The sequence below is a fragment of the Rana temporaria genome, chromosome 3 (assembly GCF_905171775.1).
Source record: "Rana temporaria chromosome 3, aRanTem1.1, whole genome shotgun sequence".
Lineage (NCBI taxonomy): Eukaryota > Metazoa > Chordata > Amphibia > Anura > Ranidae > Rana > Rana temporaria.
Genome location: NC_053491.1, coordinates 66,141,969 through 66,159,014, shown reverse-complemented (window position 1 = coordinate 66,159,014; position 17,046 = coordinate 66,141,969). Strand labels below are relative to the sequence as shown.

Sequence of the window (17,046 nt, the reverse complement as noted above, 5' to 3'; positions counted from 1 at the left end):
CAGAAGCAATATTTATAGTCCATTTTTATTATTATCAAATCTTATGACATCTATTGATTTCTATACATGACTTCTATGTAAAAAAAAAATTTTCTTTGTATATTTATTTAATACATATATTATAACAATAAAACCGATCTCCTCTTTCTATTAGACTTCACAAGAAGAAGTTTTCAAAACATGAAAACACAGAACCTGATGGCAAACAAATTGAAGAGGGCGGCATTTTCTTAAAAGAGCAAAATGAAATGGACAGCCAGGTAAATGATAAAGACTCATTTCACAAAAGCGTAACACCTTTGTGCAGTGAATTAATTGATTATTTTAAGACTCATATTTTGTTATGTTCAGTTCAGTACATGAACATTTAGTACAGTACATTCAGTACATTTACCACACTGATTTACAGCACTTTGTGAGATGATAAAGCTGTCAACATTAAAGTGATTGTAAATCCTGACAGCAGTACAATGTCTAAGTAATAGGGTACACCACCAGCCATTAATTTACACGTAAACCACTTTAGGAATAAAAGCAATAAATACCTTTTTTCAGCTTTTCCAAATTGGAGTCACATGACTTTTTTTTTTTTGCTGCAGCATGGCTTTGGCTGGAGGTGCGGCTAAGCCGGAAAAGGTCACATGTTCTGTGACATCGCCTCAGCTTTTTTAGGCCTTCCCCCAGACCATGCAAAGCGGAGTGGACCTGTCAGTCATGGATCCAATTTGTCCATCAGCCCCTTCAGGTGGATCAGATCCTTGAATGACAGCTGCAAATCACTTTGCACAGTCTTGGGGGGAGGGCTTGAAAAAGATGAGGGATGTCACAGGACATGTGAACGACTCTGGCTTACCACCGATACAACCACCCTGGGCCATAGTGAGATAGTCAGTTAGGGGATTTCCTTCACAGTGATGCTACAACCAAATTAAAAATTCAGATAATAGGATAAAGTGTAGTTGCCTGAGCTAGGACAAATGCCGCACATATCGTCCAACACCATGAGAATGGAAGTAAAAGTCTGGCAACTCGGTACAACTTGAAGTAAAATCTGTAAAGGCATTATTAATGATCTAACAAGACACAAGGAGAATCCATTACACAGCAAGGTTGACGCATTTCAGCCCTACTCTGGGCCTTAGTCATAACTATTACGACTAAGGCCAAGAGTGGAGCTGAAACACGTCACCCTTGCTTCGTAATGGAAAAAAGAGCCCCCCCTTTGTTGGGACTGTGTAGACAATAGCCACACATGAATAGATTAGCAAATATATTTATTGTTTGTACATAAAATCGTTTGTACATTCAAGCATGAAATGATCATTAAAAAGACATTTTAAAAAACACATATCAAAACAAGGAAAAGACAAAGAACATGACAGATTACATAGTTAGCATGACGTATTATAAAAATACTTTCCAGTATTAAAGTAATCTCGGGTACCCAACGTTTTTCTGGTTCAAGCACCTTCGTCGGGGGTATTGGCAAGAGTTTGTCCAGTCATATATTTGTCTTGCATGTTGAACTTGAAAAGATGAAACACTACCAACGGTGGTGCCGACAGATGCCCACCAAGAACATCCAATATAATAAGATGTTTTATAAATAAGGAAAGATCTTTTTTGTTTGCCGGGTGATCACAGGGAATTGTATGTAACAAAGAAGTTGTAGTCATTGTCTGTAGATTGAAGAGTGAAGCTACCCGAAACCTCGGTAAGGCTTATTGTCCATATCAAGCACACTCAGAATCACTTGGCAGTAGCTCTTCTGTGCTGAAAAAAGTTCCTCTGTCTAGACGCCAGAGAGGAACCTTTTTTCAGCTCCAACCAGTGGCGGTTCGTCCATAGAGGGCGCTGGAGCGCCGCCCCCTCTGGCTCTCACCGCCACTGAGTAAAATAACATAGATTCATGCATTGCACGAATCTATGTTATTTTCGCCGCTGCCGCTGTTATTCAGATGGTCGGCGCTCAATGTCCGGCCATCTGAATAACGCCAGCTGGTTGGCTGTACGGAAATGTCTATCAAAGCCAACAGCTCTGATAGGCTTTCCCAATACAGCCCTCGGGTCCCGGAAGCTTATTCTCGGAGCGCACAGACTGTACGCCCCTTGAATAAGATGACAGGCGTCTCAGCCAATCAGGTTGGCCGGTTCTGGCTACCTATAACCTGATTGGCTGAGATGCCTGTCAGTCATCGAGGGCGGGAGAAGACATCGTGGGACGTGGATGCCTAAAACCAGTAAAGTTAAGTGCCGGGCGGGGGGGGGGGGGGGAAGAAAGCAATTTACAGGGCACAGTGGGGACAATTGGCACAGCGGCGACCATTAAAGGGCACAGTGGCTGCGTTTAATGGCATGGCACAGTGGTGACAATGGATGGCACAGTGGTGACAATGTATGGCACAGTGGCTGCGTTTAATGGCATGGCACAGTGGTGACAATGTATGGCACAGTGGTGACAATGGATGGCACAGTGGCTGCGTTTAATGGCATGGCACAGTGGTGACAATGTATGGCACAGTGGTGACAATGGATGGCACAGTGGCTGCGTTTAATGGCATGGCACAGTGGTGACAATGTATGGCACAATGGCTGCGTTTAATGGCATGGCACAGTGGTGACAATGGATGGCACAGTGACTGCGTTTAATGGCATGGCACAGTGGTGCAAATTGATGGCACAGTGACTGCATTTGATGGCATGGCACAGTGGTGCGAATTGATGGCACAGTGACTGTATTTGATGGCATGGCACAGTGACTGCGTTTAATGGCATGGCACAGTGGTGCGAATTGATGGCACAGTGGCTGCATTTGATGGCATGGCACAGTGGTGCAAATTGATGGCACAGTGGCTGCGTTTGATGGCATGTAACAGTGGCTGCGTTTGGGCACAGTAAGACTGCAATTTTTTTTTTCCTTTGCGCCCCCCCAAAAATTTTGAGCACCAGCCACCACTGGCTCCAACCACATTAAAAAAACTGATTCAGACTGTACAGGCCACAGCACTCATGTTAATGAGCCCCAAGCCTGTATTCACACACAGAGCTTTATTTATTACTCAATGCAGTTTTATCCTTTAGCAGGAATTTGTGTGTGTCTGTGTGTATATATATGTATGTGTGTGTGTGTGTGTGTATATATATATATATATATATATATATATATATATATATATATATATATATATATATATATATATATATATATATATACATACATACATACATACACACACACACTCATGTGTGTTTGAGCTTTGGGGTGCACACCCTAATGAAACAGGCTGTGCATAGCTATGTACTAGACGTTTTGTAAATGACAGCAGTTCCAAGGAAGCAACCCCCTGCCGTCATTGTGCAGAAGGAAACCCACTCAGCACACAACCTGGAAGATAGCGGCTGCCACTAGTAGTGCTGATTACTACAGTGATTGTCATATTGCCCAGCTGCCCTTCAGGTGTGAGATATGTATATCTACATTGTGCCAAGCTGGACAAATGCAAGCATCCAATAAAGAACATACCCGAAGATCAGCTTTAAAACAATATTTTAAGTTTTTTTGTGCTATAATGTGTTATAATGTACTATAACTTACTGAGCACTTTAGGGTTTGGTCATGCAGAAGGGAATGTAGCGTTGAACTAAAACATGGTGTTCATTAAAAAAGATACCGTACTTCTTTTAGCAACCCTTTAAATTTCACCTTCTACTCATTTGGCTTTAGTCACCCAATCAGAAATAACTGGCTTTAGGCACCCAGTTGGTCAACACCCAATCATAAATGGAACTAAATGTAGAGCAAAAAGAACATAAGAACACCTGCTTATTTACTAAACTCTGGAGCAACTTCTCTTGCAGTCTATTTGTCTTTAGTAAATCAACCCCATTGTGATTTTTGTCATGAGGATGTAGTGTAGAAGTGTATTTCTGCCCAAATTGAGGTACTGAACTGTGTAATAAATGCACCATTGCTGCAAAAATAAAAAAGGAAAAAGTTAAATTTTATTTGGATTTATTTATATTTGTTTTACTGTATTTATTGACATATAACACTCACTTTTTTTACCCTGAAAATAGAGGGTAAACTGTGCCTGCGTGTTATACGCAGGGGGCTGTGGAAAGTTTATTTCCTGAAACTTCCCTCTTAAAGTTAGGGGTGCGTGTTATAGGCCTGTGCGTGTTATACGCCGATAAATACGGTATTATACTTATATTATACTTTATATTCTTTTATATTATATTTAGTTATATTTGGATATTTTCGCTTATAATTTGGTTAAAACCGTATGCTAATGTCAACTAAATAAGATTTTGTAAGTAGATTGATTTCTTTTTTTTTACTTTTACATAGGACTTTGAAGAACAAGTCGATAAAAAGGATAGGATTATCAAGAAACTCCAAGATCAGATCAGAGCTCTCACAAAAACCATGGAAGTCGGTCAGTGTGTTGTATAAAGATGTCCTGTTTTGCACTATGACAAAAGTTCACCGCACCACCTTGTTTGGGCGGCAAGATTCTCAAAAACCACTAAGAGGACCATTACAATTTGTAAAGGGATCACAGTCTGCTTGAAATACAATTTGTGTATATGCCACCGATTGTTAATATGTTTTACATAGAAACCTTAAAGTGGATGTATAGTCTTTTTTTTTACTTTTACATACTGGTAAGCCTATAATAAGGCTTACCTGTAGGTAAAAAAAATATCTCCTAAACCTTTACAGTTTAGGAAATATTCCCCTTGCAATGAGCCGCTGACTGCAGCGGCGCATTCGCACAGGGGATTCTCGGCTGAAGGCCCGGCAGACGCCGGACCTTGCCGGAAAGAAGTCTCCCATGCACAGAAGTGACGACATCACGGCTTATAGTCACTCATAGTGCTGGAGCCGTGATACCCGGAAGAGACGCAGAGGCAACATGTCAGCTACCTCGGCGTGGACCAGGGGAGTTACCGATGCCTCGTTCTAAGGTAAGTATTTCATAATGAGCTAGTATGCGGTGCATACTAGCTCATTATGCCTTTTGTCTTACAGGGGTATTAAAAAAAATTGTGTCAGCGGGTATACAACCGCTTTAATTGCCCATGAAGCATCACATTTGCTGCATAGGCAAGCGTTAGAAGAAAGATCTTAGACAAGTTATAGACGGACAATTGTAGGGGGATTTACTAAAACCAGAGCACTTAGAATCAGGTGCAGCTTAGCATGGTAGCCAATCAGCTTCTAGCTTCAGATTGTTTAGTTAAAGTGATACTAAAGTCTCTTTTTTTTTTTTTTTTTAAATAACAAAAACTTTATACTTACCTGCTCTGTAAAGTGGTTTTGCACAGAGCAGCCCAGATCCTCCTTATCTCAAGTCCCTCTTTGGCTCTCCTGGCCTCTCCTTCCTCCTGAGTGCCCTCACAGCAAGCAGCTTGCTATGGGAGCACCCGAGCTGTCCATTCAAACACAGAGCCAAGGCCCGGCCCCACCCTCTCTCTCCTCATTGGCTCACTGACTTTGATTGACACCAGCTGGAGCCAATGGCGCTTCAATGCTCTCCCAATGAGGAGGGATAGTCCCAGACAGCTGAGTCTCTCGTGCAACATCGCTGGATGGAGAAGGACTCAGGTAAGTATTAGGAGGGGCTGAAGGGGGCTGCTGCACACAGAAGGCTTTTTATCTTAATGCATAGAATTGCCTTTACAACCACTTTAATCTTTGACAATAAAACCTTGAAGCTGATTGATTTCGATGCTTTCTCCAGTCTTAGTAAATCAACCCCAGAGTCTCTAAGAACATCAACTAGTGAGACAGATAATTGCTACATGACCATCACCCAATGCAGTGCTCTATCCAGCTCAGCCAAAGGGCAACTGTGATGCAGATGTTAGCTTCTTCTCTTTTATGTATGGGATTCCCCGGTGCCTATCCAAACACTTAGGCCCTGTACACACGTCCGAGAAACTCGACGAGCAAAACACATCGTTTTGCTCGTCGAGTTCCTTGTGAAGCCGCCGAGGATCTCGGTGAGCCAAGTTTCCTCATTGACTAACGAGGAAATAGAGAACATGTTCTCTATTTGACCCGACGAGATCCTCGTCGGTTTCCTCGGCCAAAAGTGTACACATGACCGGGTTTCTTGGCAGAATACGGCTCCGATCGAGTTTCTGGCTGAATCCTGCCGAGAAACTCGGTCGGGTGTACGAGGCCTGACATTTTCTAGCTTTGTGCAGTAGCAGGCACTTCCTATGGTCAGAACTACTTGTTACCAAAACCTTGGAATCTCAAGCAAACACTGCTCCCTAAAATTGGCCTATAATACATATACAGGTATAGGCAGGCATCTGTAAACTGGTCTGACCATATATGGTATGGATAAATAAAAAATCTGAAAACACAGCAACAAAATATAATTTCCAGTTAACCATGGTTGATAAGGCAGTGCTTGTTGACCACATACACTGGCATACAATACATTATTTTTTATCCCAAGAGAATCTTGCTTTTTATTACATTCTGCACAATATAATCCAGCCCTTGCTGCCACCAAAAGCCGTGATTCCACTTCTTCCCCAATACCCAGTTAGGATCATTAGTACCCATCCTTTCTTAACCCTTCCAATGTCCTTGTTCTCCTTGCTGTCATCTCCCCTTTATTTTACAGCTATTACCTTTGCCTCAGCATGATCCATTATAGATTTGGAGACGAGGCATAGTGATTCCGGTCATGTTCTCTCTTCCTTCCATCCTGTGTTAAAGGTTGCAATGAATGAATGGGGGCCAAATAAGATTCTCACCTTAAGTGATAACTTAAATAGTTGTGTCCATGTCAAGAAACTGGCGAGATGAGGACATCCAATAACATCTAACCAATGTGCTTTTTTTTTTCAGAAAACCAAACAAGTGTGCCAAGTGTCTTTAAGGATTACTTGGGAATGCTCGAGTTTTCACCAGAAGAAGAAACAAAGCTTATAGCCAGTCTTATCCTGGGTATGTAAAATCATGATTTTGTTCCAATATCAACAGAAATGACTCAAATGAATTTAAAATAAACAGAGCTTATTATCTCTACTAAAGCATTGCAACAAATAATGTAATAGTGTTAAAGTACAATAGTCAAAACTTTTTTTTCCATTTTCGATAGAACAAGGGAGGGTTATAACCTCTGTCCAATTTTTTTTTTGTTCAAAGTTTATTAAGAAGAAATGTTTTACATACAATTCAAAAACATCCCAGACATATGATTTGATATTGTACAATGATCAGCATGAGCACCAGTGCATCTACAACAGAATATGGAGCGAATAACTGCTAATGCATAGAAATTGTTAAAACGTGAAAACGTGAATAATGATCAGCTACTTGCTAGTATTCGACATCTGGGGACGTCCCAGCATGTAAATAGGAATGGTATTTGAAGGATCTGCAAATATAAAAAAAATATATAAAAAGGGGGGGAACATCTTTCTGAGGGAGGAAGGTGTGGTCGGTGAACAGTAGGTGGAAAGAAAAAGATTGGAAAATATGGCCAACAAGACCCTCCTGTGTCAATTTGTTTTTCACCATCTGTATCCCATTGCGGCGATTTCCCTTCACTTCCTGTCCCATAGCCAAAACAGGAAGTGAGAGAATTAAGAGAATTCCTTGGGAACCCCATGGTCACCAGAACTAGTGTCCTTATTGGAATATTTGCCTTTGGGACAATCCAAAATTTGGGATTTTCTTTTACTTTCGCTTTCAGGGAAAATGTAAACAGAACAAATAGAAAGGGTAAATCTCCTTGGAGGGGGCAATAAAAACTGACCGGTGTTCTAATCCTTTTCCACTCTATCCGAATCTAATAAAAAAAGTTTTGCCTTTAGCTATATTTTGTCTAGCTTACGTTGATCTAAGACTACAAGAATGAACCACACAAAGCTAGCTGGTCTTGGGTTTGACTCTCAAGCCTCGTACACACGACCGAGGAACTCGATGGGCGAAACACATCGTTTTCCTCGTCGAGTTCCTTGTCCTCGTCGAAAAGTGTACACACGACCGGTTTCCTCGGCAAAAAAAAACAAACTGCAAGTTTCTTGCTGTTTTTTGCCGAGAAACGTAGTCGTGTGTACGAGGCTTTAGACTATATTTAAAACATTTGGCCATAAACACATTCAGCAAATCATACAGATGTTAATATGCATATTAGTCTCCTAAATCAATCTTCCAGAATATATACGGGAAATAGTAGTATATAGTGCCCATGCTTGTGTTCATGTGAACAGGCTAGGTATAAATTTAAACAATGACTGTATCTGCCTATATGCATGTATGCATATATATGAATGTTGACCATATATAGGCAGATGCAGTCATTGTTTAAATTTCTACCTAGCCTGTTCATATGAACACAAGCATGGGCACTATATACAGTAAGTGTATAGGAATTATAAAAGGGTAAGGTTGTATCACATGCCCCATAGGCTATCCTCCAGAAAATGTTCAATTTGATAAATATCCTTTTATTTAAAAAAAACATTGTCTGATAACAAAGCTGATTTGTACACAGTGTATTTTTCCATCTATTGACATGTCCATATGTTTCATAAATTACTTCCACAATAACACAAATCGTAGATTTAACATTACAGTCCAGTTAATATTCATGCCATACAATACCAGCACCATATCTGATCTACTGCAGTATATGCAGGCAACAGAAGAATAGGGTATGGGGGGCTCCTTAATATATCTAACATAGGACAATGTATAAATGCACAACTGTTTTTCCATCAACAGAGCCTGTAGACAAGCAATCTTTGGTGCCCAAAAAAACATCCCTCTGAAGAGAAAATGTTATATATGTTGTCTTGCTGACTTTTTGATTCTGCTGCCTATATCCTTGGGTTTACTTTGCCTAATGATATATATATATATATATATATATATATATATATATATATATATATATATATATATATATATATACATATAGATATATCTATATAGATATATCTATATAGATATATTTATATCTATATATATATATATATCCATATCATAAATCTATATCATATACAGACATTGTAATAAATGTTTGTTTATATTTGTAGGGTTTCTTGACTTGGAATATTTATATGTATTTGTATGCTTTAAGGTTTAATTATTTACTCTATTGTGACAGATCTGAAGCCACGGGGAGTTGTAGTGAATATGATCCCAGGTTTACCCGCTCACATCCTATTTATGTGTGTTAGATTCACTGATTACATTAATGATGCAGACAGAATCAAATCTCTGATGAATGTTTCAATTAATGGAATTAAACAAGTTATTAAGGTAAGGTTAAACCTATTCAAATTTTACAGAAGCCTGCAAATGTATGTTTCTTAATTAAGAGGGCAAATGTATAGAGTCTTGGTTCTTACAACGCGCAATTTCCCTCTAGAAGGGCCTATTCTGATATTCAACACTTCATGTCTATCCAGACCTCTACACTCTGGCAGTCAGGATGTCATACCAGAGATACCCATCTTTGTACATTTAGCATGTCTTTCCACAGTCCACTCACAACGAGTGATGAGCTTGGGTTCAGTTCAAACTCATGTTTAGCCGAACCTGGAAGGCAGTTATCAGTGCTGGACAATAAGCTCCAGATGGGGGATCCCCGTCCCACAGCTGCACATATACAAAGGAACATGAGTACAAAGCCATATTAGGTCAATGGCGCTTTAACCTAATATAGCCATGTGGCCATATTAGGTCAATAATGTCACAAGCATCCTAGATCCTTTGTGTGCATGCAGCTGCGAGGTGGGGAATCCCCGCAGCTCATTGGCCTGGAACTGAAAGCTGCCTTCCAGGGTTTGGACCAAACCAAGCTCATCCCTCTTCAGAACATCCACAGAAAAGTATGAGACAAAAGGAACTCACCATCAAACTCACCTGACCACCACGTGGGCTCACACAACAAATGTAAAAGAGAATACAAAAATATACTGTATATTCAATTCATAAAAAAATACGACTACTCACCACCATATAGTAACAATTACAACATTGTCATAACACCACCATTAATCTGGAGGGGATCATGTTACCCATGGCTATTTAAATAGAACATTCACCTGAATCATAGCTAATCTGAGATAACTACTTAGCCCTTAATTTCTCCAAGAATACAGAAGTGAAGCCAAACTGAACTCCACCCTAATAGTAACAATAGAGTTATAGAACATGTCCTCTAGTACCACCTTATCTCTCCAAGCACTAGAGCAGGGGTGCCCAACCTTTTAAAGAGTGAGGGCCACTTAAGCGACTTATTAACCAGTCGCAGGCCACAATGAGTGAAGCGGGCGGATGGCAGGTCCATGTCCACCCTGCATATGCAGAGCGGACACGGACATGGCTCACTCTACTCTATGGGCCCTCAGATGGAATGGGACAGACCCTCTTCTGTTTTTTTTAGTGGATCAAATTGGAGGTAGGTGGGTGTTATGGCCACAAGTCCGTTTACGTCTGTGGTTCAATAGAGGTGAACGGAGGGTCCAACTGGGTCGGACCAATCATGCCAAAGGGGCTTAAGGCTGTTTTCACACTGACGCATTGTGGTTTACCGGCACTGCAGGTGCAGCGCAGTACACCTGTGGCTTTCCTGCTGGTTAGCTGCACTTTGCCTTAGACTTCTATTATATCCTGTAGGTGTGGTGCACTTTCTGAAAGCTCACCACACCTGCAGGTAATAACAGAAGTCTATGTTTCAGTGCAGGTAACCCACAGGTGTTCTGCGCTGCACCTTCGGATCAGTTTGAAAGCAGCCCAGCTTTATTAACAACACGGATGCTCTGGGATGGGGGGTCGGCAACGCACAGTCTGGGTTTGCCAACCCGCCGTCCCAGAGCAGGAGGTCGCGGGCCACATGAGAGGGCTCCGCAGGCCATATGTGGCCCCCGGGCCACTGGTTGGGCACCCCTGCACTAGAGGATCCACAAAAGGAGCTTTGGTTCCAGTGGGAGTCATACCACTGTCCATAGAACATGCCATGGCATGTCTTTGTAGACTTCAAATCATTGCAATAAAATGGATGACTCATAATGGAACAGTACAAAAGAAATGAATTCCTCTAAACGGACTTTAAAGGCATTGATCTAGAAAAATGTATTTTATCGAGTAATAGAAAATATTTATTATAGCAAAAAGGTTAAAAACATAGTCACTGATCAATGATTGGAATGTATACAAATCTGCATAAAGACACCAATGTTCAAGCAGATGTAGATGTCATCTTTTACCCGACGCGTTTCAAATAAACACTTTTTTCTTCAGGGGTGTTCTTTAGAAGACATAGATGTATATATGCATTGTTTTATGTTCACAGAAAATCTATCCAAATGTTGTCTTTTAATTAAAACCAATATAGAAAAGAAAGGACAGTGTGCCTCAATGTCGAGCATATAGATGGTTAAGATATTATTCTCTTTAACAGAGAATATCTTAACCATCTATATGCTCAACATTGAGGCACACTGTCCTTTATTTTCTGTATTGGTTTTAATTAAAAAACAACATTTGGAATGATTTTCTGCGAACACCAAACAATGCATGTATACATATATGTCTTCTAAAGAACACCCCTGAAGAAAAGGTTGTTTATTTGAAACGCGTTGGGTGAAAGACATCTACTTCTATGCTTGAACATTGGTGTCTTTATGCAGATTTGTATAGATTCCAATCATTGATTGGTGATTATGTTTTTAACCTTTTTGTTATAATAAATATTTTCTATTACTCAATATAATACTGTGTAATACATTTTTCTAGATCAATGCCTTTAAAGTCCGTTTAAGGGAATTCATTTATTTTGTACAATTCATATTGGATGTGGCATTAGATCTAGTAGAACACACCCACCGACCTCCCTCTTTTTGCTTTATAATGGAACAGGAGAACTCCTCTTGTTGTGTTTTTTATTGAATGCATACTAAAATCTTAGGGCCAGATTCACAGATGAAATACGCCGGCGTATCTACTGATACGCAGGCGTATTTTCAAATTTCCCGCTTCGTATCTTTAGTTTGAATCCTCAAACCAAGATACGACAGCATTTGGGTAAGATCCGACAGGCGTACGGCTTCGTACGCCTTCGGATCTTAGGATGCAATACTTCGGCGCCCGCTGGGTGGAGTTTGTGTCGTTTTCTGTGTCGGGTATGCTAATTAGCTGTTTACGGCAATCCACAAAGCTACGCGCGCTCGTCGCATTCTCTTACGTCGGCTTTTCCCGTCGTAAAGTTACGGATGCTATTTCAATGGCTTATATTTAGACTAGCCATGTTAAAGTATGGCCGTCGTTCCCGCGTCAAATTTTGCATTTTTTTTTTGTGTAAGTCGTCCGGGAATAGGAAAGGACGTAACGCACGTCGCCGTTCAAAAAATTAAGTCGGTGCGACGTCATTACGCGCAAAGCACGGCGGGAAATTACAAAACGGAGCATGCGCAGTACATTTGGCGCGGGAACGCGCCTAATTTAAATAATAGACGCCTCATTTGAATTAGGCGGGCTTGCGCCGGACAGATTTACGCTACGCCGCCGCAAGTTTACAGGAATCAATCAATTTGTGAATCAAGCACTTGCGCTGAAAACTTGCGGCGGTGTAACGTAAATGGGATACGTTACGCCACCGGAATTGTACATGAATCTGGCCCTTATATTATAACCAACAGTGGCTGTGAATTTATTACATAGAAATGCTTTCCTTACTATATGGCTTATGTATTTATTTTACTTAGGAACATGCAGATGATTTTGAAATGCTTTCCTTCTGGCTGTCCAATGTACATCATTTCCTTAACTGTTTGAAGCAATACAGTGGAGAAGAGGTAGGTACTTATTCAAACCTACTGTATATTCTGAAAATCGAAGTGCATGAAGAGTAATGTGATTTCAGACGACCCCCTTCTCACTGTATAGTTCAGTGCTCCTATCTCAGCCCAACTGTTACTTTCTAGACACCTGCCTTGTCACAGGGGACTTGCATGTTTCATGTCTAATTTTACTTCTTTTCAGAGACTTAAATTACTTTGCAGAGGACAAAGTCAAAGTGTTATTAAACACTCCTTTTTTTAATTTATGTTTATTGTCAATAACATTATCCAATAGGTCTAAACTGATATTTGAAAGCTCTTCATTTGTTATAATTTTTTGTCGTTTGTGAAGCACTTCCGCCAGTCTTCTATCATAAGGTGCCTACTTTGCCACAATGATGACTGCGCATGCACAGGCATCCCAGCATCTGAGAACACTGCAGCTCCACCTCTGCTCCGCCTTCCCACAGATATCATTGGTAGAGGCTCCGGCTACAGCAACAGAAACTTTGGGTCCTTGGGATGGTAGCAGCAGCTCCACCTCTGCATTGAACCCTCTCTAAGGCTGGCAGGCAGAAAAGTGGCATGTCAGAGGCAAGCAATGGGCATGCCTGGGAGGCAGAGCAGAGAGGTGGAACGCATGCACACTAGCAAAGCCTGTTGGTACATGTAATCCCGAAAGCTAGGTCACGTGATAACCAGGAGTGCACTCCCCAGGTGGAAGTTATTTCAATTCCGTGCCACAATCATAGAAGATACAGCTCATAAAACATAGAAATATGTGATGTTATGCACATTATTTAATAAAAATAATCATGGATTTATGCTGCTATTGGATCTACTTAACCCCCTTTCCATCTGCACTGGCGTTCTCTTTAACCTTTCTTAACACCCAGGGGGTGGAAAGGATCGGTGATCATCTGACTACTGTCATTGGCTGCCACAGTGGTCACTGGATGGGAAGACGATCCCTCCAGCTACCGATATTTTCTCAAGACAGAGAGACGTTTTTGGCTCCCAACACACAAACATTGCTCGCCCAGTGAGGCATATGTGCGGTGTGTGGGTGTTAAAGCCCAGCTTTTTTCTGCCACATATATGGGTTAGTGGGGCGTAAAAGGATTAATGTAAATGTATACGAGTCTTTAGAGCCTCTTTAAAGCAAATTGAATTAAACCTTTAATTTTAAAAAATACAAGACGTTCTGTGAATGGCGGCAGTTCTAAGGGAGCAACCCCCTGTGCAGAGGAGAAGTCATTTAGCACAAGACCCAGAGGATTGCAGCTATTGCTGCAGTAGCACCAACTACTACAGTGATTGCCAGCTTTGTCAGAGGCCCCTCAGGTATGAGATATACATCCTTACAATGTTCCAAACTTGACCAATGTAAGTATGCAAGAAAGATCAAACCTGGAGTTCGGCTTTAGGCCTTCCACTAAATATAGTTTCACTTAGACATACAAATGTAGGTGGGCGCTGTGCTATAGGGTTTCTGTGAGTAGAACGTAACATTACTAAGAGAGAAGCATAATGTCCGAATTCCCCATCACTGACACTCGTCACTATCCTTCCTGTTCAGTCTGTAATCTCTGCTAATAATCTTCATGTGGTTCCATTTTGCAGGAGTTCATGAAGTACAATGTGCCACTTCAGAATAAGAACTGTCTGAAGAATTTTGATTTATCAGAATATAGACAGATTATCAGTGATCTGGCTATTCGTGTCTACCATCAGTTCATTACAGTGATGGAGAACAATCTCCAGCCAATGATAGGTAAGGAAGCACCTTGAAAGCCTATATAATTTAAAATGGCAAATCCTGAGATCAAAGAGAAATTATACATGTACGATGTAGTCAAACTGTGTATGGAAGAAAGTGCAGTAACCCATAGCTACCAAAAATACTTCACTCTACTGAAGCCAAACTAGTGCAAGGTGGACTGTTAGGCCCCGTACACACGACCAGTTTCCTCGGCAGAATTCAGCTTCCGACCGAGTTTCTGGCTGAATTCTGCCGAGAAACCCGGCCGTGTGTACACTTTCGGCCGAGGAAGCCGACGAGGAGCTCGGCGAGGAAATAGAGAACATGTTCTCTATTTCCTCGTTGTTCTATGGGAGAACTCGGCCCGCCGAGCTCCTCGGCGGCTTCAGGGCTGAACTGGCCGAGGAACTCGATGTGTTTGGCACGTCGAGTTCCTCGGCCGTGTGTACGGGGCCTTACTGATTGCTGTGCTACCATCTGAGCGTTGTGAGACAGGAGAGCTCAGGATGAATGTAGGCAATAAATAATTTCTGATATAATCTGATGGCATTGTCATACTGTGCCCTCCCTTTGCTTGTGGAGTTTTACAAACGACCCACTGTGCAAGCACAACAGGAACCAGTAAAGTTCCTTTAGACTGCTCATCATGACCATTGAGGTGCTTGTGAAGACTTATAAAGAATCCACTTTCAAGCACAAGAGGAACTTGTGTAGTCCCTTTAGATTGCTCCCCATGGCCATTAAGATGGTAGCTTGGACATAATTTCGTTGTATTAGTACATGAGCAGAGTGCTAGGTGTTATAGTGGCTACCCATCTCTCATCAGGTGTGCCTCAGCACTGGTGGCATTGGTTCTAATGATAATATGTATTTGTGTAGTTAAATACTGTCTGATGATGTATTATTGCAGTGCCCGGGATGTTGGAATATGAAAGCCTTCATGGAATATCGGTTGCGAAACCCACAGGATTCCGCAAACGCTCATCTAGCATTGATGACACAGATGCATATACCATGACGTCCATTCTCCAGCAGCTGAGTTATTTTTATACCACCATGTGTCAGCATGGCATGGACCCTGAACTTCAGAAACAAGCTGTGAAGCAACTCTTCTTCTTGATTGCCACTGTCACACTAAATAGCCTTTTCCTGCGTAAGGACATGTGCTCTTGTAGAAAAGGAATGCAAATAAGGTATGGACATTAATCATGTCAAATGAAGAGATAAAGATGTATGCTTGGCTACAGAAAGTTTTAATAACAACAAACTATGATCTTCTTTACGGAGAACCCTATGAAACCCTTAAAGTGGAGCTCCACCCTAAAGTGGAACTTACGCTGATCGGAACCCCCCCCCTCCGGTGTCACATTTGACACCTTTCAGGGGGGAGGGGGGTGCAGATACCTGTCTAAAGAGCGTACTGTGCCTAGGACCACTTAGAAAGGTGGTCCTGGAAAAGGGTCACGTGGTCTGGTGCTGTTTACTTCAGTGTGAGCACTGAGCACAGAGCTCCACATTGATACCTGAGAACAGAAGTAGGGTTCATTGTGGCCTGATGAGCAGAGGTGCCCAGTGTGAGTGCAGGCCAGCCAGGAGGAGGTAAGACAATCAAACGTAGGCATGGTTCAGTTCAACCATGACCAATGTGCGTGCACCCTAAAAGTTACATGTCTTATATACAATATGATACAAACTGACTTCCTTCTGGTTTGAAACATTTTACCCAAATGAATGCCACTCTGCTATGAATATGCTGATTCTTGATGGACAGCGATGATATTTTCATGGGAAAACAAGCCTTTTGTTTGTCTGTAGATGCAATATAAGTTATTTAGAAGAATGGCTGCAGGGGAAGAATCTACAAGGAAGCACAGCCAAGGAGACTCTGGAGCCCCTTTCCCAAGCTGCATGGTTACTGCAGGTGAAAAAGATCAAAGACGAAGATGCCAAAGAAATATGTGAGCGATGTACAGCCCTTTCCCCTCTGCAGGTATGGTTTACTCAATGGGTAAATCTTTAGTATCAATTTGTATGCGTTTTTGAATATGGCCATATAAAGGCAATGCTGCTTTCATTATTTTTTTCTACCCGTTAGGGTATTAAGGCTTAAAGTGTAATTTTAATGCTATGGATGATTTTGTCTTGGTTTTTGTATTGCTGTAGATCGCCAAGATCCTCAACTCTTACACTCCGATTGATGATTTTGAGAAACGCGTCACACCTTCTTTTGTACGCAAAGTTCAGGTAAGACAGATCATAAGGTATTTTTCTCGGGGGAAGGTTGTTTGTGATTAGTAGGTACAGCTTCTAAAACTCAAATAGTTAAAGCAGAGTTTGCCCCCCTACACCCCCACAGCCATCGGCTCTCGGGTGCTGCCGCCGCTGCCATTGCCTGTAAGGGAAACAGCTGGTTTGCCTTGCGCTCTGTGAATTGCCCGGTGGCGGAAGGAGGACGGGTGCCA

The 17,046-nt window shown here is 41.5% G+C and overlaps 1 protein-coding gene across 2 annotated transcripts in view; it reads left to right on the top strand.

The window, feature by feature from the left end:
* Positions 1–17,046, top strand: part of MYO5C (myosin VC) — a 212,488-nt gene that overhangs the window by 163,951 nt on the left and 31,491 nt on the right. For both annotated transcript variants that reach the window (XM_040342694.1, XM_040342692.1), the window contains exons 32-40: positions 155–260; positions 4,352–4,439; positions 6,875–6,973; positions 9,144–9,298; positions 12,748–12,837; positions 14,446–14,596; positions 15,495–15,777; positions 16,400–16,574; positions 16,748–16,828. In XM_040342694.1, coding sequence (XP_040198628.1) covers positions 155–260; positions 4,352–4,439; positions 6,875–6,973; positions 9,144–9,298; positions 12,748–12,837; positions 14,446–14,596; positions 15,495–15,777; positions 16,400–16,574; positions 16,748–16,828 — 1,228 coding nt within the window. The remainder of the gene's footprint in view (positions 1–154; positions 261–4,351; positions 4,440–6,874; positions 6,974–9,143; positions 9,299–12,747; positions 12,838–14,445; positions 14,597–15,494; positions 15,778–16,399; positions 16,575–16,747; positions 16,829–17,046) is intronic.